The sequence below is a fragment of the Chionomys nivalis genome, chromosome 10, assembly GCF_950005125.1.
Source record: "Chionomys nivalis chromosome 10, mChiNiv1.1, whole genome shotgun sequence".
Lineage (NCBI taxonomy): Eukaryota > Metazoa > Chordata > Mammalia > Rodentia > Cricetidae > Chionomys > Chionomys nivalis.
In genome coordinates, this window is record NC_080095.1 from 16,277,483 (window position 1) to 16,300,620 (window position 23,138).

The following is a 23,138-nucleotide window of genomic DNA, read 5'->3' on the forward strand; positions in this document are numbered from 1 at the left end:
TTGTGGACCAGGCTGGCCTTGAACTCACAAAGATTTGCCTGCCTCTGCCTCCCGAGTGCTGGGATTAAAGGCGTGCACCACCACTGCCTGGCTTGAGACCTCCATATCTTGAAGACATCCTTGGCCCACATTTCCTGGGCTGACGTCATGGAGAGCCACATTCCTCAGAGCCACTAAACCCTACGCGCTGTGACAGCACAATGAGTGAAACAAACCAAAAAACTAATTTTTTTTTCCTTTTGAGACAGGGTCTCAAGGAGTCTAGACTGGCCTTGAATTTTATAGCTAAAGATGACCTTCAACTTCTGACCTTCCCTCCCTCCACCTCCCAAGGACTGGGATTAAAGGTTTGTGCCACAACACCTGGGTTATAATTAAGTCATTAAGTACAAGGAAGAGCCTTTTAAATGAACTTGTGAGATGCAGGACATCCTGGGGTTATATAGTAATTAATAGCAGAAATGAACACTTTCTTCAAGAAGACGGAAAAAAGATTCCTAAGTAGCTATTAATGGGCTCAGGGCAAAGATTGTGTTTCCAGATGGCCACCGACTGGGCTACCAGAAACTTTCTATGCACTGGCACAGCTCCTGTTGCTGGTGGGCATGGTTCTTTCTGGTCCTCACCTCTCCCTTTCAGTTTTACCAAGACATAGCACATGCCAGCTCTCTTGAGAACCTCCTACTTTGTCACTTTAGACCAGCAGTTCTCAGTCTGTGCATTGTGACCCCTTTGACAAACCTCTATCTCCAAAAATACTTACATTACGATCCTAACAGTAGCAAAATTAGTTATGAAGTAGCAAGGAATTTAATTTTATGGTTGGGGGTCACCACAACATGAAGAACTGTATTAAAGGGTCACAGTATTGGGAAGGTTGAGAACCACTGCGTTAGACTCTGAAGTACATTTATTTGTATCAAACACTTAACACAAGACTCCCAGGTCTTCTTAAAACTCCAATGTCAGCTTCACCAACCATTTAAATCATCTCAATGTCCTCCTGATATCATCTCAATGCCCTCCTGATACAAGTTCTAATCAGTGTATTGAATGTAAATGACCGTGATGAGTGTGAGCCAATGACCATTTCTCCTATCAGTCCTTGGAGTGTTTCCCCCAACTGCAAATATGGGGAGAAGGCAACTTGTTTTCCTCCCTGGGTCTTAGAAAAGACCCAGCTGAAGATCATCAACACGAGTAACTAGACACGTGGGGATTGGCAAACTTGCTCTGTAAGGAGCCAACCAGTATTTGGGGTTAAGCAGTCTAAACCAGCAATCGCCATGCTCATCAGTGCCAAAGCCGTCAGAAGCAATGCACCTGCACAGGGTGGCTACTTCTCAGAAGGCTTGGAGCCAAGGACCAGAGTATGGATGTTAGAATAATCTTTGTCCTAGATCAGTGCTAAGGTGATCTACAAAGTGATTAAATAGAGAAGGAAGGAAAACAGGCACTGCATGTTGTTTGGCAGTTAAACAGGAGCAAACACCTACACAGAGAAGCTGAAGACTCCCTGGGCGGTGGTGGCACATGCCTTTAATCCCAGCACTCGGAGGCAGAGGCAGGCGGATCTCTGTGAGTTCAAGGCCTGGTCTACAAGAGCTAGTTCTAGGACAGGCTCCAAAGCTACAGAGAAACCCTGTCTTGGAAAACATAACAAACAAAACAAAACAAAAAAACCCAAAAAACAAACAAAAAAAAAGTAGCTCAAGATTCAAAACAGAACTGACTCTACTGACAATCACTTCATGCTGGTCCTTTCATTAAAAAACAAAAACAAAAACCAATGATAATTAGAAAACAGATCTCCTGTTTAAAGAGTCTGAAGAATTATAAAGCCTGACAAAAGCCAAAAGCTCCATGCCTACCTTCTTCTCCAGGGAGTTGCTCCACTCCTTCAGCAGATTCACATGCTGTACTGCGGAGCTGGCCTCATGGGCCTTGATCTGCTGGTTTGTACCCTGCAAGAGCAAACGTGGGTGACACTAAACCAATCACTCCACTTACAGGTCAGAAAACTTAACATACAACTCTAGAAGCAGGACTACACATGAAGGGAAGGGGGCTCTCACTCGGGGCCTCCTAGGCTACAGTGCAGGGAGCACGCCAAGAGCCTGCGATGCTGCAGAGCTAACCTCAAGTTCATACTCCTCCCTCAAGTTCTCCCTAGGGCTTCTCATTAATGTTGCATACTTGCAAAACCAAAGAATTAAATTTGAAATTCATCCTGTTTCTTTATAAGTCATTTTCATGAAGATATACAGAGAACGTTCTGGAATGTATAGCTGCTACAGCAGTCCAGTGAACTAGGGTACAGTATTGTATTAAAAAAGGCACCGCCTCACCAGGCTGAGTGTGCTGAGAAATTTACATACAAAACATAAACAATCTACAGAGTACATAAGATGCAGACCATTCAAGCCAAGAGCAAGCACTTTAAATAGTACTTTGCATATTCAAGGAAACAACCAATTTGAGACTATAATTTGTTTTGATACCAGAAAATTAAGAAATCAGGAAAAGCATTTTTATGATCTCCAAAACATATACTCTGTACATAGACTATCTCTCTATATATGCTGATCTGAGCCCAGCAGACATCAGCATACATACGCACACACACAGAGGATGGATGGCACTACGCACGACAGAACAGGGAGCTGCAGGAGCCTCCTAGACTACAGTAAGGGAGACTTCATTCTTATTGTCAGTTTTTCATCTTCGCAGAAACAAGTCCTGCAATGCTGCTCACTGCCTCCGTACCAGCTCCACAACAATGCGCTATTAATACATATAGCTAAATTTAGACACTTTCTTTGTAACATATTTTGCCTTTTGGTAGAAATACTCAGGTATGTTTTTTAAAAACGAACAGAAAACCATATGCAGGTTTCTGACACAAACCCTGTTTCCCAGGAAGTAGGTCTTTCTACAGGCTGGCAGGGGTAAGAGTCAGCACACACGGGAAAAAGCATTACAGACACCCATGTGTGATTCTTACACCTAAGGGCTGACAAGCAATGTCAAAGCTACATCCAGTTTAACACTCACTTATACTCAGGTAACAAATAGTTACAATTGCCACAGAAACTCCACCAAATGTCACTGCTTTCTCACTACCGGGAGCCGTCTGGGAGGCAGCAGTCCTTCGGGCACATTGACTTCCCATGCTGCTCCATCTGAGTCTCAAAATCCCTGGCCTGGCAAGTGAGCATCCACCCCTGCTGCATGTATGGCTTGTTTCACCCATGCAGCAGGGTGATCCGGTTTCATGACAAAGACTAAAGAGTGAGAACTCAAATGTTAAAATATTATTATGAGAACTTTCTTCAATGGCAGAATGTCAGTAACTGGGAAGGACAAATGTTGGATACTGACCTGAAAAACGCAGCCATAGCGCTTAAAACTACAGGTGCTGGGGGCATTGACACACTCTGACAAGTGTGCACTCAACTGCAACGGGAAAGAGACGTGAGTTGTGACACAAACGTTTGCATGAAAATGTTCAAACATATCAGGGCACAGAGAGCATCCAGGCTGTACTGCTAAGAAGGTCTTTATCAGTGCAGGTGTGTACGCATCATCTGCTTGCTGGACTTCAGGCAGTAAAATACAGTTTCATCACAAGTATACACGTATACACACCAATATACATAAATACATTCACTGTAACAGTTCTTAAACTTCCAATTTCTTTAGAATGAATTGTTCAAACTGTGACATGCCGTCTGAAGTGCCAGAATTAAAAAAGAAAGAAAAAAAACTGAAATGCACATTTAAAGACTATTAACAAAAACTGTATGAAACACAAAAAGTCAGAAAGCATTTGGGATGCAACTGGGTCACACACCTACTATACAGTACACAAAAATAAACCCGTTTTCAAAGCAAGCTCACACACTGAACCATTACTAGTAATACTTGAGATGGATGGAGGTGAGTTCACTCCTTCATCTGAAAAGCCTTTTTCCCCTGGCATGTTCAGAGGCTCATAAGCTTTTCAAGGATCCCATTCTAACAACAGGAATCTTATGCTGTCTCCTCTAACTGACACATGGAAAATTAGGAGTGCCTGGAAAATCTATCCTGAGAGAAGACAGCCTCTAGTTTAGCTCCAGGATGCCCCAAGCAAGAGACAAGGGAACTGAAAAGATGTATACTAAGGACAGACGTGTGTCAGCTGGAACACAGTTCCTGTATGCCTGCTGCCTTCTTCTCATAGCTCTACTCTGCATCGCCTGTGCAGATATGGTAGGTGCAGGTTTGTGTAGTTTTGGAATTTTCCTCGGTCTGTAAGGACCAAGGTGATTATTTTCTATGTTCAGTATTTAGGAATGAAGGACAAACAGGGATCCGTTCTTCCTCTGATCATCGGCCCTTTCACAACAGCTCTGAAGAAAGGCAACCTGGAAAAGAGCCTTGAGGCCCCCACCACAACCAACCATACCGAAAAGGGCCCGTGAGTTAGGCTGTCATGAAGAGCAGCAGCCTAGCGTGCTTGCAGTTTCCCTGAGCTCAGTCAGGACTGGACTCTGGGCTGGACTCGGAGGAAGTACCCAGAAGGCCCCACAGGCAGGTCAACGTGGGCCAGTTTAAAACTTCAAGGTGTGACATTCTTTCAGGGCCACTGTTACAATTACAGTCGTGACCAGCTATCACGTCCAATGCTACAGCCAGGGCACACTGTTCTGACAAGCTATCTCTACTATAAACTCACTGTCCTGCCCTCCTAACCTGTTTTTATTATAGGCACACTTGGAGCTCTCAGGAATTTACAGGAGCTGTGGAACAGAAGTGAGACTAATGCATAGCCCACACCTCCTTTCACTGAAACCAAGAGAAATGTGGCTTAAAATTTTATTTTGAAATAAAAGTAACTTGGAGGCTATTTTTCATCTTAATTCAGAGCTCTGAGCAGACAGAAATGAAGTGAGGCTTATAAATTCTGGGGATCATTTTAGCAGTTAGACTCTCCAGACGTTAACAGAAGGATCTTCCAGTGGTCCAGCATGGAGAATTTATTTGTGCTTCCCCGAGGTCCTCCCAGAGGCCTGACACCAACCTTACCCACCATTGTCCTGGGAGGATATACCTAGGTGAGCATGGCTCTCAGGGTCTTCCCAGATCTCCTAGTGCCCCTAGCACTAGGCCCACATGAACTAGGGTTTCTAGGCTGCCTTCCTCCAATTGCCAGGCTGCTGGAGAAGCCTCAAGACGCACCAAAGATCAGAGCCTCAGATACTAAGCAACCATGGGGCTCCAGGTCAGGTCATATGTAAAAGTGTTAGGATCCCTAGAATTTTCCACGTGGATCTATCCATAAGGACAGATCAAATAAAATTAATGATAAAAATCTACCCACGTTACAGAAGTACCTGGGCAGAGTGCAATGTATAGTTGCTGGGATTCCTCACATGTGCCCTTAGGGATGGTCTCAAATGTGGACGCCCCTCCACTTAGTATCTACACCCCTCCAGCACTGACCCTGCCCATGAGGTGGCCAAATGGTTTTAGAAGGTCTAAAACCATTCACTTTTTTGAGGCAATCTTACAGAAATTCAGTACAGATTTAAAAACAGTGCTTTAAAAAACTTGAAAAACCATCTTTACTTACATTTGTAGATTCTTCACATTTTTTTTCAATTCTTAGTCTTTTTAATCCTGAATTTACCTTTTTGTAGCTTTCTGTTTTTTGCTTCTGACTCCTAAAAACTTCCTGTTGGTTTTGTCTTTCTTGTTACACACATTACCACAGTCGACCATCAATGAGGACTATATAGATGCCCTTGACTCAGGAAGAGTGGGGCCTACAGTACATGGGACCCAATGTCCCAGGGCTTTGCCTGAGCCCTGGCTGTGCCTTACCTCACTTCTCAGAAGAGTCTGGACGCTGCACTTATGAGGGCAGGACACCACCACACAGGGACAATCATTGTCTTCGTGTTTCTACAAAGAAAAAGGAAGTGCTTCAAGTGTGGGCCAGCAAAGCTCATCTTTCTCAGTGTCCACAGCTCTCCAACTGAGACGCAAAGGAAATTATGCCTACCATTACCACGTCACACTCATCACAGCATGAGTGTCTAGGACCTTGTGACATCAGGTCAGATGTGACTCAGAGAGAAGTTGTGGAGTACAATGATGGTGACATCCTAATGCCAGCTCCCTCCCCAACAGATCTCAGGTGGAGGCTCCTATGGACAATGTGGGGCTGGTCAAATGCCCATGCTCAGATTTTCCTCTGGCCTTTCAGTCTGGAGTCTGGACAAGACACCTCTCTAATAGCCTCCAGGATGCTGTCCTGAAATTTTGTCTACATTATCTTTAGTGCACAAGTATGGATAAATTTTGGTCTAGGCCCTATTGAAATGGCATGATTAGAACTGTTAATCTCAATGTGAGGGGCACCTGTACATAAAAATGCAAGGGCAAGAACTCCGTTGAGGTTATCAAACCCAAGGGCCCGAGAAAGGCGAAGGCAGAGACAGAAGTGCCAGTACAGCAACTACTGCTGAGTAAGGTTGCTCAGTTCTTCCAGGGTCCTTGGACACTTCCAGGTCTCAGTAGGTTTTCTAGTTCCTTGGCCTTCAGTGACATTTGTCTTTAGGTAGATTAACGGACCATGGCTCTTGTTCCAGCACTTTTCAGTCTAGCTAGGCAGGTACAGGGTCAAAACAGTACCCCATACAAGGGAAGCACATGCCATTTATTTATTTATTTATTGGTTTTGTTTGTTTTTTCAAGATAGGGTTTTTCTGTGTATCAGTCCTGGCTGTCCTGGAACTAGCTGTATAGACCAGTCGGGCCCTGAACTCACGGAGTTCAGCCTGTCTCTGCCTCCCAAGTGCTGGGATTAAAGGTGTGCACCACCAACAACTGGCTGGAAGTAATTGTTTAACAGAGGACACTGACCTGAGGAGGGCACCAGGCTCAATCTTGTGGGAATTTAAAAGTCTGGGCCTTCTAGGTGTGAACCCTACAAGTTTAAGCTGCTCTGCTCCTGAGCTGGATCTCAGAGCTCCTCTGGATAGGTATGTGGTAAGCAGGTCTACTGTCTCAAAGCCCCTCTGAATATGGTATGTGGTAAACAAGTCTACTGTCTCAGAGCTCCTCTGGATATGGTATGTGGTAAACAAGTCTACTGTCTCAGAGCCCCTCTGGATAGGTATATGGTAAACAAGTCTACTGTCTCAAAGCCCCTCTGGATAGGTATATGGTAAGCAGGTCTACTGTCTCAGAGCCCCTCTGGATATGGTATGCGGTAAGCAGGTCTACTGTCTCAGAGCCCCTCTGAATATGGTCTATTATCGTTCCATATTGACTAGAAGAGCTGGACAGGGAGAATCTGGTCATAGCTCTCCCTCAAGGAACAGCTTGCTCAAGGACCCTGCATGTGGGGTTTGCATGGATCTGGAGTTTTTAAGAACCACAAAGTCAAGGCATTCTGCACATTTCAGAGGAAACCCAGTAACTAGCCTTGTGAATCAAGTGGGGCCACAGTACTCTCCCAAGAGCCGAGGTCAGGAGTCTACAGAGCGAGGCTGGGACTCTGAGACATGGTAAAGGAACCATAGGTGCTCTCTATGCTCTCTGAACTCACACACTCCCATTTTCATTCTTTGGGCTGGACACCTGCCTGTGCCTCATCAAATAAGCATCATGGAGAGAAAAAAGCAAGATAGCACTGGAGAAGGTAAGGGAAAGTAGGGCTGAGAGGAGGGGAGGAGGAGCCGGCAGGATGACTGGGAGGTCAATGAGGCAGAACACTCAGTATCTTTGTGTGTACTTTTGCACACTCATGCTCATGAGTATCAGGAGACGGGATTTCTATGTGTAGCCCTGGTTGTCCTAGAACTCGCTCTGTATAAACCAGGTTGGCCTCAAATTCACAGAGATGCACCTGCCTCTGCCTCCTGAACGTTGGGATTAAAGGCGTGCACCACCGCTGCCTGGCAGGAAGGTTTTAAAAGCATCAAAGGATGCACATGTTTAAGTTAGATTTTGATGAACTGTTGTCAAACTGCTCTCCAATAACCTGACCCCAATCTGAAATGTCATTATCAAAGAAAGCATATTCCTGCACTTTACCAATTCTATCAAGCTTTTTAATCTATGACAGTCTAATGGAAGGGATACAATGTGGGAGTTCTGCAGCTCAGGCATTGTGAATTGGTGTGTTTCCTCTTATTAATCATGGATAGTTCTTTTTATTGAATTGCCTGTTCAGGACTTCAACCCATAATACTGACTGAACAGTGCCCTCCCACAATACTGCCCACGTTCATTCAGAAGTTCTAAATGGGACCTTATTGGATCTGCAGCTGTCATTAGTTAATAAGGACAAGCCCTCACTCTCATGACTGCATCCTTAGAGAGGCAAGGACTCGGGAACAGCCACCTCAACAGAGACAGAGCAGGAGTTCAAGGTGATCCTCAGGTATCCAGTAAATTTAAGATCAGCCTGGGCTTTTATAAAAGAACCTATTTCAAAACAAAAATGAAAGTGAAAGGCCAATGGGGTGCCACATGCTGGTGATTACTGAGAAGGCCAAGGTGGGAGGATGCCAAATTTAAGGCCAGCCTAAATGAGTGGTACTTTCAGGGAATGCCAGACTGTGTCTTTAAAAGATTAAAAAAAAAAAGTGGTCTCTGAGGCCCTGAGTTTTATCCTGAGTAACACAAAACAAAATGAAAGCAATAGCAGAGACACTAGTAACACTGTTAAAGGAGCCGCAGCTAGTTTCCACCATGAAGGCCTCCAGAGATTTACAATGAACAGTCATTTCTTTGCAAAATTCAGATCTCAACTGCTTTCCATCTGTGGCTGCTGATTAAAAATTCAAATGAAATAAGCGCTGCTTCTTCATTGGCCTTTCCTGGCCCTCCCTTATTGGTGTTTTGTATACATCATGGTCACAGTACTTGTCATATCTACTTTCTCAGATTGCAGACTAAGGATAGAAACTTCAAGTCAGCCCCTTTGCCATCAACACATGGTTAACCATGTGCTCTTCTGACTCTTGCAGCCTCGCCTGCTGTTCAGAGGTGGCTGCTTATGTGTTATCTAACCAGCATATATTCAGTTCCTTCTCAAAGGAAAACTACTTGGTTCTACTCTCAAGTAACTGATCTCTGCAAGGAGCAAAGTGTAACTCTGACAGCAGTGTATTAACATGTGTACAGCCTGGACAGTGTCTCACTCACTGGAAGTTTGTTACTAGATGAACTGCTCAATTATGACACATTCTAATGCTACTTTCCAAAGGAGAAGATATAGTCCTTAAAAGCTTTTAGTAACTGGAAATGTCTATGGTATTCTACAAGTAAAAGATGTTCAGATAAAATGAGGCCCAGACTCAGGCCTGACTAGTGATGGAAGCGAATACCGAGACAGCAGAGCAAAACACATCTCATGTCATAGGATAGGACATTCTCCTAACATGGTGGCCATGACATGTTACATGACAGACACTAGAAACTCAGCAATGGCCCTTGTACCATGGCTGTACCCCAAGAGTCCCCCTTCTGATGACCCTGGCACCACCACCAAGAGTAGTCCCTTCCTGTTGGCCTCTCAGCAATACCTGGCCAGGGTCCCCAGTTCTGATCAACCTGCAAGTAGTCCATGTCCTGGAATGGCATGGTATACAGTAGGCACACAACCAAAGATTGCTTGATGAATGACTGATTTTCATGCTGGTCCTCTACCCTCAATCTTTCTCACAGAAATGATGATTCCATTGCATACACAGAACAGACCATGCCAAAACAAAAAGGCAGGAAAACATCTGAACCCTCGTCTCTCCCGAGACACAGCTGCCTGTGATACTGCAGGATAAATGAGCCTGTTGTAAGTGATGGTTGTGTCATACAGCTGTGAGAAGATAAGCACTGCATTAAAATTTGAGGCTATTCTTTGGGACAAGTTACAAATTCTACCTTTTCTGAATCATCGTTCTTCATTTTTTTGACATCTCAAGTGAGTCAATCAAGGCAACGGAAAGTGTTAATTATATAAATCAAAATAGGCAAAACAAATACAGCTTTACTCTGAAATAAAGTTAGATGAAAATTGCTATTTAATCCTTTCTTTTTATCCTTGTTAGAATCGTCATCTCTGCAGAGGAAGTGCACCTGAGCTGAGCAGAAGGGACATGAACAGGCAACATCGCACCTGCAGTGTGATCATGGGAACTTGACTCTTGCAGTGATTGCATGTGGCCTCTCGGTATTTACAGGCCTTTTCCACATGATCCCGCAAGTCTTTCCTCAATACTTTTTCTTTGCAGTCGGCACGAAGACAGGGAAGCTCCTCAAACTGGCATTCATTTTTTAGATGCACCTGTAGAACAAACCAAAGTTCTTAACTGGCAAAAACTAAGTGTGAAGCGGCAAACTGTAACTGCCATATAGTGAGGTCTTGCAGATGCTATGACCCTGCAACAAGGACAGTTCTATGCAGCAGAACGGCAAGCACAAGAGACACAGGCTCACTGTGTGAACCTTATATTTCCTCAACACATATGTGAGTAAGGGACCATGCACTTGTTCTCTCTGTTACCAGAACTGGAGAGTGGGGGTGTCTCTGTTAAGAACTATTTTAGCCAGATGTGATGATGTAGACCTGAGCTGTCATACTAGCAGAACTGGCTGAGACGGGAACAGGAGGATCCCGAGTTCAAGGTTAGCCTGAACTGTGTGTGTGTATAATTGATATATATGTGTGTGTGTGTGTGTGTAATTGATATACATGTGTTGTCTGTGTGTTTATATGTATATATGTATACATACATAAATATACATGTATATGTATATCAAAACCAGTGTCAAAAACTACACACACACCCTGGACTATAGAGTAAAACTTGTGTCAACCTCTCCTCCCACAAAACCACCACCACCATACACACATACACACACACAGAGAAGACATTAACCCTTTAAATCCTTTATTCTTATTCAATTATTCACTCTGAATAAAATACACAAATTAAAAAAAGCAACCTTAAGTTACATGAAATTTCATGGTAGAAGTAAAGTTATAAAGTGTCTTTAAAAATTAAAACCTGGGGGTTGGAGAGATGGCTCAGTGGTTAAGAGCACTGACTGCTCTTCCAGAGGACCTGGGTTCAATTCTCAGCACCCACATGGCAGCTCACAACTGTCTGAAGATCCAGCTGCAGGGGATCTGACACCTTCACACCAATGCACATAAAATAAAGTTAAATAAAGTATAAAAAAAAATATATATATATTTTTTGGAGCCTGTCCTGGAACTAGCTCTTGTAGACCAGGCTGGTCTCGAACTCACAGAGATCCGCCTGCCTCTGCCTCCCAAGTGCTGGGATTAAAGGCGTGCGCCACCACCGCCCGGCTATAAAAAATATTAAAAAAAAAAAAAAAAAGAATTGACAAAGGTACTGGGGCTGAATATGATCAAGACAATCTTGTATATGTGTATCAAACTATCAAATGACAATAAGCTTTTTAAAAAAAATTGAAACCCAACTCCAATCTCTTTATTCTAAGTAGGGGAGAGGACGACAATTCGCTATGTCATGAGAAATGACACTTTATGTCCTAGGGACTGGACACTCTCTTACAAGGTTTCGTTTGAAAAGAATGCAGTAACCAGAGCACCACGGTGCACACTGTGTTCCGCCGCCCTGGTCAGGCACGCCTCTGGTTCTGGGGTTACTTGGGTACTCACCAGCAGATGCCCCAGAGTCAGTTGCTCGGCACAACCTCTGCCTTCATTCCTACAGTAGATCTGAAGGGCCAGGATCTCTCTCTTACAGCAATTATCTTTAAACACCTGAATTGAAAGGTAGTTAGAGGATTAATACTTCTTAATCTTCATATGTTGCCATTGGACAAGGTAAAAACCACTCTAAAAATGCTAAGAGCAACTCTTAAGTGGGCCTCAGGAAGCATTAAGGACCGTCTTAATTTCTGTAAGTACAATGAAGGGGCCGGCCCCACTAAGAGACACCATTTAACTCCTATAACTTTAGCCACTACCTTTTATTAAGTAAATTAGAAGGCATGTTGGGTAAAGACATTTTGGAGCATTATGGTCCTTGAGTACTGACACAGCCTCAAGACAGGGCAGGCTCACGCTCCCAGCCAATAAGCAGTGGATGGTCCTGAAGGCGCACTGCCTGCCAAAGGATGTGGCGACAGGCTGGTAACTCAACACGGTATACAAAAAGCTTGTCAGAATCAGACCAACAGTTGTGGAGATAATGTTTTGAGACAACTTGTGAAATAATTTTGGTTCCTTCTTAGTGTATGCTGCTTGTAACTCAGTTTTTTCTAAATCATGCTTTTTTTTTTTTCTCCAGAGAGGAAGGACTACCAGGCCCTTGCACATGCTAAGGAAACACTCCACCACAGAGCCACATCTTAGGCCCAAATTAGCTTTAAACATGTGCCACAAGGATGAGCTAGTACTGAACTATTTTCCTGGAAATGAACCACCTGCTTGCCTTTAATTTTATTTTCCTGTAGAAAACAAGCAATCTGTCTCTAACAAGAGTCTTCAGCATCTTGGTCCTCAGGCATTTCTGAGACAACTCCCCCCTGTCAATTATCTGTGATAGGAAGACAGGGCACTTAATATGCCTTCTCCAAACTTCCAGGCAGAGACAGCATCAGTAGCTGGTGAAGTTTAAAAACGAGATGACTCAGCCACCCCTGTGCTTTTGTACAAGCATGAGTAGGGATGCTGACATAGATTCAAGCATGTTGGTGTGTACCTATAAACCCAGTGCTGGGGAGGCAGAGACAGGATTTGGAGCTTAAGGGCCAGCTATTCTACCCAATCAGAATGCTCCAGGGGTCAGTAACAGATCCAGTTTCAAAAACTAAGATGGAAGTTCTGAGTGGTAGTGCACCCCTCTAATCATAACACTTGGGAGACAGAGGCAAGAGGTGTGCTTGAGGTCAGCCTGGTCCCCACACTGAGCTTCAGGACTGCAGGGACTATGTAGAGAACCTGTTTCAGGACAAAAAGAGAAGAGAAGGGGAGTGAAGGGGAGGAGAGAAATAAGGATCATAACTGTAAATGAAACAGATACTAAAAACAGTCACCTTAACTTGTGGCTTTAACATCTTTCTCTCAGTCACAATTGTCAATACATGTGAACAAGGTAGGCCAGCTGCCATGTTAGGAAAAGGAATGGGGTAAAAGCCAGGCTCGGTGGTGTATGCCTTTAACCCCAGCACTTGGGAGGAAGAGGCAGACGGATCTGAGTTCAAGGCCAGCCTGGTCTACAGAGTGAGTTCTTGGACAGACTGGGTTACACAGAGAAACCTTGTCTCACAAAAGAAAAAAAGTAAGGGAGGGAAGGGAGGGAGGGGAGGGGAGGGGAGGGGAGGGGAAAAGAGAAGAGTTGGGTAAGTGACTGACAAGTGGCTAGAGTCTTCAGCAGCAGAGACATGCTAATGTGCTAAGAAAAGCAGGGATGGTTGGCTAACTCCCTTTCTAACTATCCAGAACAAGTTCCATTAGAGACCCTTCTCCCTAGAGCTCAGGGGCCCTGTGGTCAGCTGCCTCAGCTGGGCTGCCCTGACCAACAAGTCTGGCACTTGCAAATGCTTTTGACAGGAAATCCCAGAGCAAGGCTCTTACTGTTGGATTTAATAGCCTACATTAAAAACTATTAGGCTCATTAATCAGAATATTGGAATCATACACATTTTATTGACATTTAAGTCCTTAAGAGTTAGTTGGTTCAAGCTACAAATGTGCTTGGAATGGCTTAGTATTATGTGGGTGGCCATGTGCAAGAGAAAAGGAGAGGGACTGGGTTCAGGAAGAAGACAGGGGAGAGCCTCAGTGGTACCCACTCTCTAACTGTACAGTGATCTCATTCACTGTCTCAGCACTTCAAGACACTAGTGAAGGGGAGCAAGGACAAACTCAAAGCCCACACTCCCCACTGGCATGTTTGAAGGTAAAAGTTAGCGTCCAAGTTGAGTGTAAACTGCATGAGAAGAAAGTTACCAGGACAGCAATGATCTGACCACAGCCAGCCACCGCCGTAACAGGCACCTCAACACTCCTCACACACCTTCCCATGGAGTACACAGGTGGGACTGGCTCAGGGGAGAGTGCCTCGCAGGAATTGTAACAGAAGATGGACACATGTGCCTGAATGATGCCCTATTCCTAGTCTGTCCAGGCACTCACATAACACACATCAGGCCTTGGAGTCTGCTGCACCACTGTCAAAACTAAGTGTTGGCCGGGCAGTGGTGGCGCACGCCTTTAATCCCAGCACTTGGGAGGCAGAGGCAGGGGGATCTCTGTGAGTTCGAGACCAGCCTGGTCTACAAGAGCTAGTTCCAGGACAGGTTCCAAAACCACAGAGAAACCCTGTCTCGAAAAACAAAAAAACAAACAAACAAAAAAAAAACCTAAGTGTTGAGTATTATGGCACATGACTGCAATCCTAGGAGGCTGAGGCAGGAGGACTGCCATGAGTTTCAGGCCAGGATGGGTTACACTGGATGGCTACCAGTCCCCCAAAACAAAACAGAAGAAAGAAAAGAAAGAAGGATGGATGGAAGAAGAAAGGAAAGAAGGAAGGGAGTGAGGGAGGGGAAAAAAAACCCAAGGGACTTGCCACATGTAAGCAGAAGCGGGTAGATATAGATCTCTACAAGCTCAAAGCCAGCCAGGGCTGCATAGTAAAACCCTGTCTCAAAAACAAAACAAAACAAAAAACCCCAAACACAAAACCCAAGGGACCAGAGATCTAATTCAGTTGGTGCTGTGCTTGCAAAGAATACTTGAAGCCCTGGGATGTACCTTAGTACTGCATAAACTAGGTGTGGGAGCGCACATCTGTAATCTCAGAACTTGGGAGATGGAGACAGGACCTCAGATACTAAGTGAATTCAAGGTTAGCTTAAGCAAGACTCCTATCCTCACCTCCCCACAAAAATATTAACTTTTTTTTGGAGATAGTCTCTTTATTGTGTAGTTCTTGCTGTCCTGGAACTTGCTATGTAGAGGAGGCTGACCTTGAACTCGCAGAGACCCACCTGCCTCTTAAGTACTGTGATCAAAGGTGTGCACCACTTAAAAGGGGGAAATAGCTGGGAAGTGGCAGTGCAGGCAGATCTCTGTGAGTTTGAGACCGAACCAAACGAACAAAGAAAAACAGTGAAATAAAACTGAATTTCAATGCGCTGTACAAAAACTATGTAAAGGGGCTGGAGAGATGGCTCAGAGGTTAAGAGCATTGCCTGCTCTACCAAAGGTCCTGAATTCAATTCCCAGCAACCACATGGTGGCTCACAACCATCTGTAATGGGTCTGGTGCCCTCTTCTGGCCTACAGGCATAGACACAGACAGAATATTGTATACATAATTAATAAATAAATAAATAAATAAATATTTTTAAAAATAAAACTATGTAAAAAGGTGTTTCATTAAAAAGGTCAATTATTTTCTGTACAAACCTGGCGACCTGAATTTGATCCCTAGGATCCAATTAAAGATAGAAGGAAAGAATCCCATAAAGTTGTTCTCTGACCTCTACATGAACATAGCATACACGCACCGCCCCTCAACAATAAATAAATAAATAAATAAATAAATTTAAGCTAAATTCCAGAGCACTAAATGCAAGCTATGTGAAATGTATCAACCACCCAAAAAGCCCAGCATGGTTGCACACCCCTGCACTCAGAAGCTGGGGCAAGATCATTAGGTTTGGGGCCTGGACCACACAGTAAGCCTCTGTCTGAAGAAAGGAAATAAAATAGATACGAGTACCTTGTCTTTGATGATGCTTTCTTGGCACGCTGTACATTTTGGACTAGAGGAGCTGAAGGAAACAAAGTAAGCACATTAGAGCAGCAGTCCTTCCTTCCCTCAGGCTCAGTGGGTACACAGAATGCCTTCCTTTGCAGTCAGACCTGCTCTAGCTCGCGGCAACAGGCAGAGCTCCAGGACACTATGGAAAACCTAACTTAAATAGGAATTCACAGTAGAAAAAGAACCAAACTTTAAAAAAAAAGGTAAGTTTTCAAAAGGAAGCTATTACATTCAATAGCTCAGTCCCACGGGAAAAACTTAACATGAAGTGACACGTCCTGCTGTCGTGCTGAGTCTCAGAGAGGACCCTCTGGAAAGAGCACTCACAGGTACTGAGGGCCTTCTGATATTCTGGTCTTGGGCTACAGACAAGTTCACTGTGTATAAAAATGCCAGTGGCACCTGCACAGGGGAACTGCCTCTATCCCTTAGGACACCCCAAGTTCAACTATTGCCATTCCACTCTCAGCAGGCAAAGGGATGCGATGAGGGTGAGGGGCACACAGGAAACTGGCTACTGGGTTTGGTCTTGATTTCAGACACCCAGGGGTGAGTGGCCAGTTGGGAAGAGGGTGGGCTTTTAAAGCTAACGTGTCCTGAGAGTACTGATGGTGTAGTAGTATGTCCTGTAGGGACCCGAGGGCCAAGCACAATGCCTGGCAAATACACAATAGCTACAGGATGAAGTTCTTCCCTGGCCAATTCAAGTTCTGTCCTTTAACTCCAATCCGCCCTTGTGATTTTACCACAGCAACCCACAAAGCTCATGAGCTTCTAGGGTCTTGGTACAAGCTCTATGTGTACCTCTTAGGCAAACTTACACCTGTTTGTGCTCCATGTGACCCTACCTTCCTCTACCATGGCTTCTATTTTAAGGACTTATGATCACTTGGCATCACCACCATAAACATGAACTTCTTGAGCACAATACAGCAACACAGATGGGGGCTCAAGGCTTTGTGGACAGATTGCTGATAGGAGACTTCAGGAAAGAGGCCTGGGGGTGGGATGTGAGGCAGGTAGGGCAAGGTACAGAGGCTTCAGAAAACTCAGACATGAGATCTCCCTGTGTTTCCCTAAAGGCCTCTTTAAGTTGGACTTAAAAGCATTCATGGTTTCGAGAGAAACAGGTGAAGATAGGTATAGCTGCCCTGGCCAGGCAGCCTGAAGACATATGCAGCACCCACCTGAGCAGGGCAGCCATGCAGCTCTCACAAAACCGGTGCCCACACTCAGTCTGCTTCGGGTTGCACAGCACCAGGCGGCACTTCTCACACTTATACTTGTCTTCCACTGCCTTCACAAACTTCTCCTTGTAGCCGCCTTGCTCAGGCACGAGCACTGACCCTGCACTGCGATCAGGCTGCAGTTTGAGAGGTGGGTTGGGCTGCAGGGCTCCAGCAGCATCCAACTTTTTGCTTGACTCCATCTTAGGAAAAAGAAATTCTGCCAGGAGAGAAGTAATGATAAGTGTCCATCATCTCCTTCATCCTTTGAGAAGCCCTAACAAACATACTGAGAAAAGCAAAAGTGCCCGAGGTCATACTTCCAGTATTTAAAGAGTACAGCAGACTCCTTCCCAGCCTTAGCCTGCCACGGAGCAAGATAGACCACATGGCTTCCTTCTTTACATTATCCAGATAGCACTGTTAACACTGCTATTCAAATACTTGTTGAGAAAAAGACTTTGTAAACTGTATTTCCAAGATTCCTTAAAATACACAAAATATTTTTCTGTGCCAAAACTTCATTCCAATGATTTGCCCGAAGTAGCAGCCATTGTTACTGCTAAGATTTATTTTGTTTTTAATGGTGTGTGTATCATCTACATATGGAGACATACATGTCAGTGCAGATGCCTTTGGAAACAAAAGGCATCAGATCCCATGGAACTGGAGTTAGAAATAGTTGTAATCAAACTTGGGTCCTCTGCAAGAGCAGTAGGCACTCTTAACCACTGAGCCACCCACCCCTCCAGTCTTAGCAACAGCCATTCTTGGCCAATTTTATTTTCTAGTTAAGTCCCTGACCATAACTCCCACCAGACTGTAATAAAGCCAAAGTGGGCCAGTGGCTAGTCCACCACCTCGTGTTCCAGCAGTGGTACTTACTGTAAGCGAGGTGTTTCTAGACCATACGAGCCATGTGTGAGTGTGCCTGCAGGATGTAGGGTCCTTGTTTCTGCCCTCTGCCCTCAGTTTACCTGAGTAAGCCCCCACACCACAGAGCCATGGTACTGTCACATGGAGCCTATGAGGAGCACAGAGTAGGGTCTCTTTGGGGGGCTGAGATTCAGGCAGGCATAGAGGTGCTCAGGTCAGGCCTGGCAGAGGGACACGGGACTGGATATGTCTCTCAGCCCCTGCACAGGTTCACTTTCCACAGGTTACCAGTTTCTCTGCCTTCCACCTGCAAGTCCCATGATGGACAATGAGAGCACTCCCCAATTCAGCCACACAGATCTCAGGATAGGCAGCTCTGTCAGTTGAGCCTTGAAGTCAAGTAACCAAAACTAATCAGGAACACAAAGCAGTTGACTAGATTCCCGAGGAAACACTGTCTTTAATGGAAATTATAGCCAGCATCAATATCACACACCAACAGTGACAACACCTGCAGTAGTCCAGCACAGATGGAATGGGTCCAGATGGTGGTAAAAAGGCTGGCTTCTCTTTCCTTTGTAGATGTGTGGCTATCACCTGGCACATAGTTTGTTTAATTACACTGATTTATAAGGGGAGCTGAGGGGCAGTGAGTGTATGCTATGGCATATATATGCATGCACGTGAGATGATAATTTACAAGAGTCGGTTCTCTCCGTTCATTATGTAAGTCTCGGGAATCAAACTTCAGTCAGCAAGTCTGGCAGCAATAGCCCTTACCCTCTCCACTGAGCCATCTCAATGGCTTCCATGTACCGCTGTGTGTATGCAGCACTGGGATTAAAGGTATGTGTTATCTATCATGCATGGCACATGTTTTTTAATTGCAAAGCTAACAAAATGTCTAGCTGCATTTCATAAAATAAATACACAAACTGGGTATAGTAACTGTGCTTCTTTCTACAGGCAATAAACTTAAGCCAAAATACTTAAAAAGACTAGCTGGATGGTGGTGGTGCACGCCTTTAATCCTAGCAACACAGGAACTCAGTCTGTGAGTTCGAGGCCAGCCTGGTCTGAGTGAGCTCCAGGACAGGTTCCAAAGCTACATAGAGAAACCCTGTCTCGGAAGGAAAAACAGAAGGAGAAAGACAGATAGATTAATTTAAAAAGATCATGCTCTCTAGCCCAATTAGGGGAGTCTGGTTTCTCACAGAACACTCAGTATCAGCGACTCAATACACTCTCAGAGGCTGAATAACACCCTAATAATCCTGCTCAGAATATTTATTCCAGCACCTTTCCCAGTCTCCAATTCGTAATATTTTGTTGAGTCTGCTTCAGAGAGCTTCTTTCAAGATGTTCCGTTCACAGTGGCAATGTTCAAACGTGCACTAAAGTTAACTGAACCATAGACTAGAAGAGCTCATTCATAAGAGGGAAGGAGCTTGGGCAAAGCCCTGACTCATCCTCTGTGCTTTTTAGCACATAAGTTAATAGGATAGTCTTAAAACTCATGTGGAAATGTAAGAGATCTAGAGCAGACAAATTCTGAGAAAGAATAAGACTCAATTCGCTCAGCAATGAGGACTCTGGTATTAGAGCAGCAGGGCTGAGTTGGAAGTTAGCAGCTGATCTTCATTGTCCCTCCCAAGTGGTCAACCCTGTTGAAGACACTGCTTGGGAGGATAAGTGTAGGTTCTAAAACCTGTCTAGGTAGGATCTTTTCTTTGCTTAGAATTAATGGACCATGTGATACCAGACACATATTGTGATCATGTGCAAAATACACAGAGCCATGAAGTGACGAATTCAGTTAGAGTCAGTATACTGCTCTTTCCTCGTATCCTCCCACCTCTTTTTTTTTTTTTTCCCCCATGACAGGTTTTCTCTGTGTAGTCCTGGCTGTCCTGGAACTTGCTCTGTAGAACAGGCTGGCCTCGAACTCACAAAGATCCACCTGCCACCACCGCCAGGATCCTCCCACTTCTCTTAAAATGCAAATATCACTTGAACTTTCTGTTCCTAAGTCTCTTACTAGCATTTATACTTTAAAATGTTTGGGGCGATGGTGGTGCACACCTTTAATCCCAGCACTCGGGAGGCAGAGGCAGGCGTATCTCTGTGAGTTCAAGACCAGCCTGGTCTACAAGAGCTAGTTCCAGGACAGGCTCCAAAACCACAGAGAAACCCTGTCTCGAAAAACCAAAATAAATAAATAAGTAAATAAATAAATAAAATGTTTGTTTTATGTGTATGGATATTTTGCCTACACATATATCTCTGCATGTCTGGTACCCAGAGGAAAAGTGTTGGATCCCTGAAACTACAATTCTAGATAGACAGTTGTGAACTACCATATGGATGCTGGGAATCAAATCAGGGTCTCTGCAAGAGCAGCTAACTCTCCAGACCCCTTGCTTGTTTTATTCAGACACAGACTCACAGAGTTCAGGCTGGCCTCAAGCTTAATATGCAGCTGAGGATGACCTTGAGTCCTTAATATTCCTGCCTCTACTTCTGAAATGCTGGGGTTATAGGTGTGAGCTACCATATCTAGTTCACATTTCTCTTCTTATCAATACTTTATCACCAGCATTATAAAAATTTTCCATTTTTACTGTGGGATGCACTTCGTCTTGCTGCCACAGTAATGGTTACTTATCAATGGTGCTCCAGTTCCTACATTCTGCACAGTCAATCCCAAACATCCTGACTCATTTCTTTTGAGGCACTTGACAAATTCCTCTAGGGCACATACCCCAGACTAGGGTTCCAGGATTGGCAAATACAGTCTTCAGGTCAAATACAGACAGCAGCCTAGTTTTTTAAGGCATTAAACTCAGAATCATGGTCTACAAAGTGAGTTCCAGGACAGCCAGAGCTACCCAAAGAAACCCTGAGCTGGGCTTGGTGGCTTGTGCCTTTAATCCCAGTATTGGGGGCAGAGGCTAGTGGATCTCTGTGAGTTCAAGGTCAGCCTGGTCAAAGAGCTAGTTCCAGGACAGGCTCCAAAGCCACAGAGAAACCCTCTCAAACAAACAAACAAACAAACAAACAAACAAACAAAACAAAGGCCATGTGATAAAAAGCACACGTGATCTCTAAAATCTGGTTTTGCTCTTATGGAAACTGTGATACTCTTAGCCCTGAACTGTTAGAAGTGAAGAGAAAGCTGGTGGGCAGGAAGCAGAAATGGTCAGCTTCATAATTCCAAAGAGTTCTCCTGGAAGATGTGCACACTCCCACAGGCAGCACAAGACTGTCCATTTGCAGCTTCATTAACACCTGGAGTTACAGATCTCTGCATTTCTGCCAGGCTACCTGTGGGTAGGAGAAACTGCTTCCTCTGCTCTTGACCACAACTAAAACAAAAGCCTTCTGTGACCTCAAAACAGGGAAGAGTTAGTTAGAAATGGAGCTCAGTGGCTACCTAGCATGTCTGAGGCTAGCTGAAGTTATACAAGACCCTGTTTTCAAAACTATGGAGTAGGGATGCTCAGTGAATAAAGACATTTGCCAAAAAGAAAAAAGAAAATCTGACAACTAAGTTTGATCCCTGAGACCTAGATAGTAGGAGAACTGACTCCCTCTAGCTGTCCTCTGACCTTCACACATGTGCCACGGCAAGTACACCCTCAACATCATATCCCACCATGCGTGTGCATGAGTGTATGCATAGGGACAGGGCAAATAAACCTTCAATTACAATATCATTTATCCATATTTTTTGCTTTGGTCTTTGGTCATTTATAGAAATTTGGCAAAATACTTTATGGTCTGTCCTGAAAATCTTACCTACTGAGGCTGTTCTGTCATCCAGAGCAGTATGGATTTTAACAACAGGCATTAGGTCTATTATTCGGTCTGTGAGGGAGTTTCCCCCATGCTGACAGAGAATGATTGAACCAAATTTAACGTGAGGCCTACAAGAGCTGCCCCCACAAGTAATTTACTGATGGCAAACGGTTACCTTGCTTGTCCCCTGTTGAACTGCATTCATTTGTCCAGTGTCAGCCTTTGCCACACTTTCTGCATACTCTAGAAGCTAAAGCCTTCTGTTTGGATTATCTCTTAAAACAAAACAAACAAACAAAAAGTTTCTAGAAACACCTTGCCTACAATCCCTTTTTAGATGACCTTGTTTATCACAATTAAAACATCTGACATTTTGATTTTTCTTAAATTTTTTTACAAATCATTTCTCCTATCCAAGTATCATCATGAATATGAGATTCAATATCAACCATATTTCGTATCCATTCATCAATGGGTGCTGATTTCACTTTTACCCTTTTGCATTGTGAATTAGCCTTTTTCTATTTACAGATGAAGTCAATCTTTGTAAAAAAAAAAAATCAGCCAGGCAATGGTTGTATATAAAAGATATATATATATATATATATATATATATATATATATATATATATATGTGATCTTTAAACACTTCAAAGACATACTGAATATGACATTTAAAATGTTTTAATAACATAAGGCTTTTCTTGACAAGACAAATCTGCTCCTAGCAGCACCAATCCACATTAAAAAAAAAAAAAAAAAAAAAAAGGATGTTGGGCATTGAAGAACCTCTGTATGGAGTTTACTTTCTTTATGGGAAAAGCTAGACATCTGGGCAAGAAACTGTCCTTTCCTTGACTGCTGACAGTATGCTATCCAAACAAAAAGTGACTGCTGAACTTTGCCAAGAAATGGTAGAATAGTCCTTAAAATTTCCTGCCTCTCAGAAAAGTATGCCAGATATTCTAGGCCTGTAATCCAAAGTTGGATGCCTCAACATTGCAGTAACTGCTGAGGCAGCCAGCTGTTTGTCATTTCTTACAATTTTAGAAGTTGCTTGTTCTGTACTTTCTGTTTACTCAGGTAATGGTATATCTTTCTCAGGTCTTTGGTGGGGTCGAGGACTAGACAGCTACAGGTACAGTTCTCCTTAATGATGGTAGAAAGCAAATTAGTTATGAAACATTTAACTCATGGGGAGAGGACAGTTAATGGAGTATTTTCTCAAAATTTGCCAAATACAAATGGACTGGACATTGTGACTGTATCTCTTACTTGATATTGTTCTTGCTGGATATAGTTTCTTTTTTTTTTTTTTGGTTTTTTCGAGACAGGGTTTCTCTGTGGTTTTGGAGCCTGTCCTGGAACTAGCTCTTGTAGACCAGGCTGGTCTCGAACTCACAGAGAT

General features: G+C 43.9%; 1 protein-coding gene across 6 annotated transcripts in view; it reads right to left on the minus strand.

The window, feature by feature from the left end:
• The window catches only part of Traf3 (TNF receptor associated factor 3), a 103,395-nt gene that overhangs the window by 13,725 nt on the left and 66,532 nt on the right, over positions 1–23,138 (minus strand). For 5 of the 6 annotated variants that reach the window (XM_057782415.1, XM_057782417.1, XM_057782416.1 and 2 more), the window contains 7 exons: positions 17,018–17,276; positions 15,789–15,840; positions 11,711–11,815; positions 10,175–10,342; positions 5,869–5,949; positions 3,382–3,456; positions 1,872–1,964 (listed from right to left, as the gene is read on the minus strand). In XM_057782415.1, coding sequence (XP_057638398.1) covers positions 1,872–1,964; positions 3,382–3,456; positions 5,869–5,949; positions 10,175–10,342; positions 11,711–11,815; positions 15,789–15,840; positions 17,018–17,259 — 816 coding nt within the window. In that variant the 5' untranslated portion in view covers positions 17,260–17,276. The remainder of the gene's footprint in view (positions 1–1,871; positions 1,965–3,381; positions 3,457–5,868; positions 5,950–10,174; positions 10,343–11,710; positions 11,816–15,788; positions 15,841–17,017; positions 17,277–23,138) is intronic. The other variant, XM_057782414.1, reaches the window with a different exon arrangement.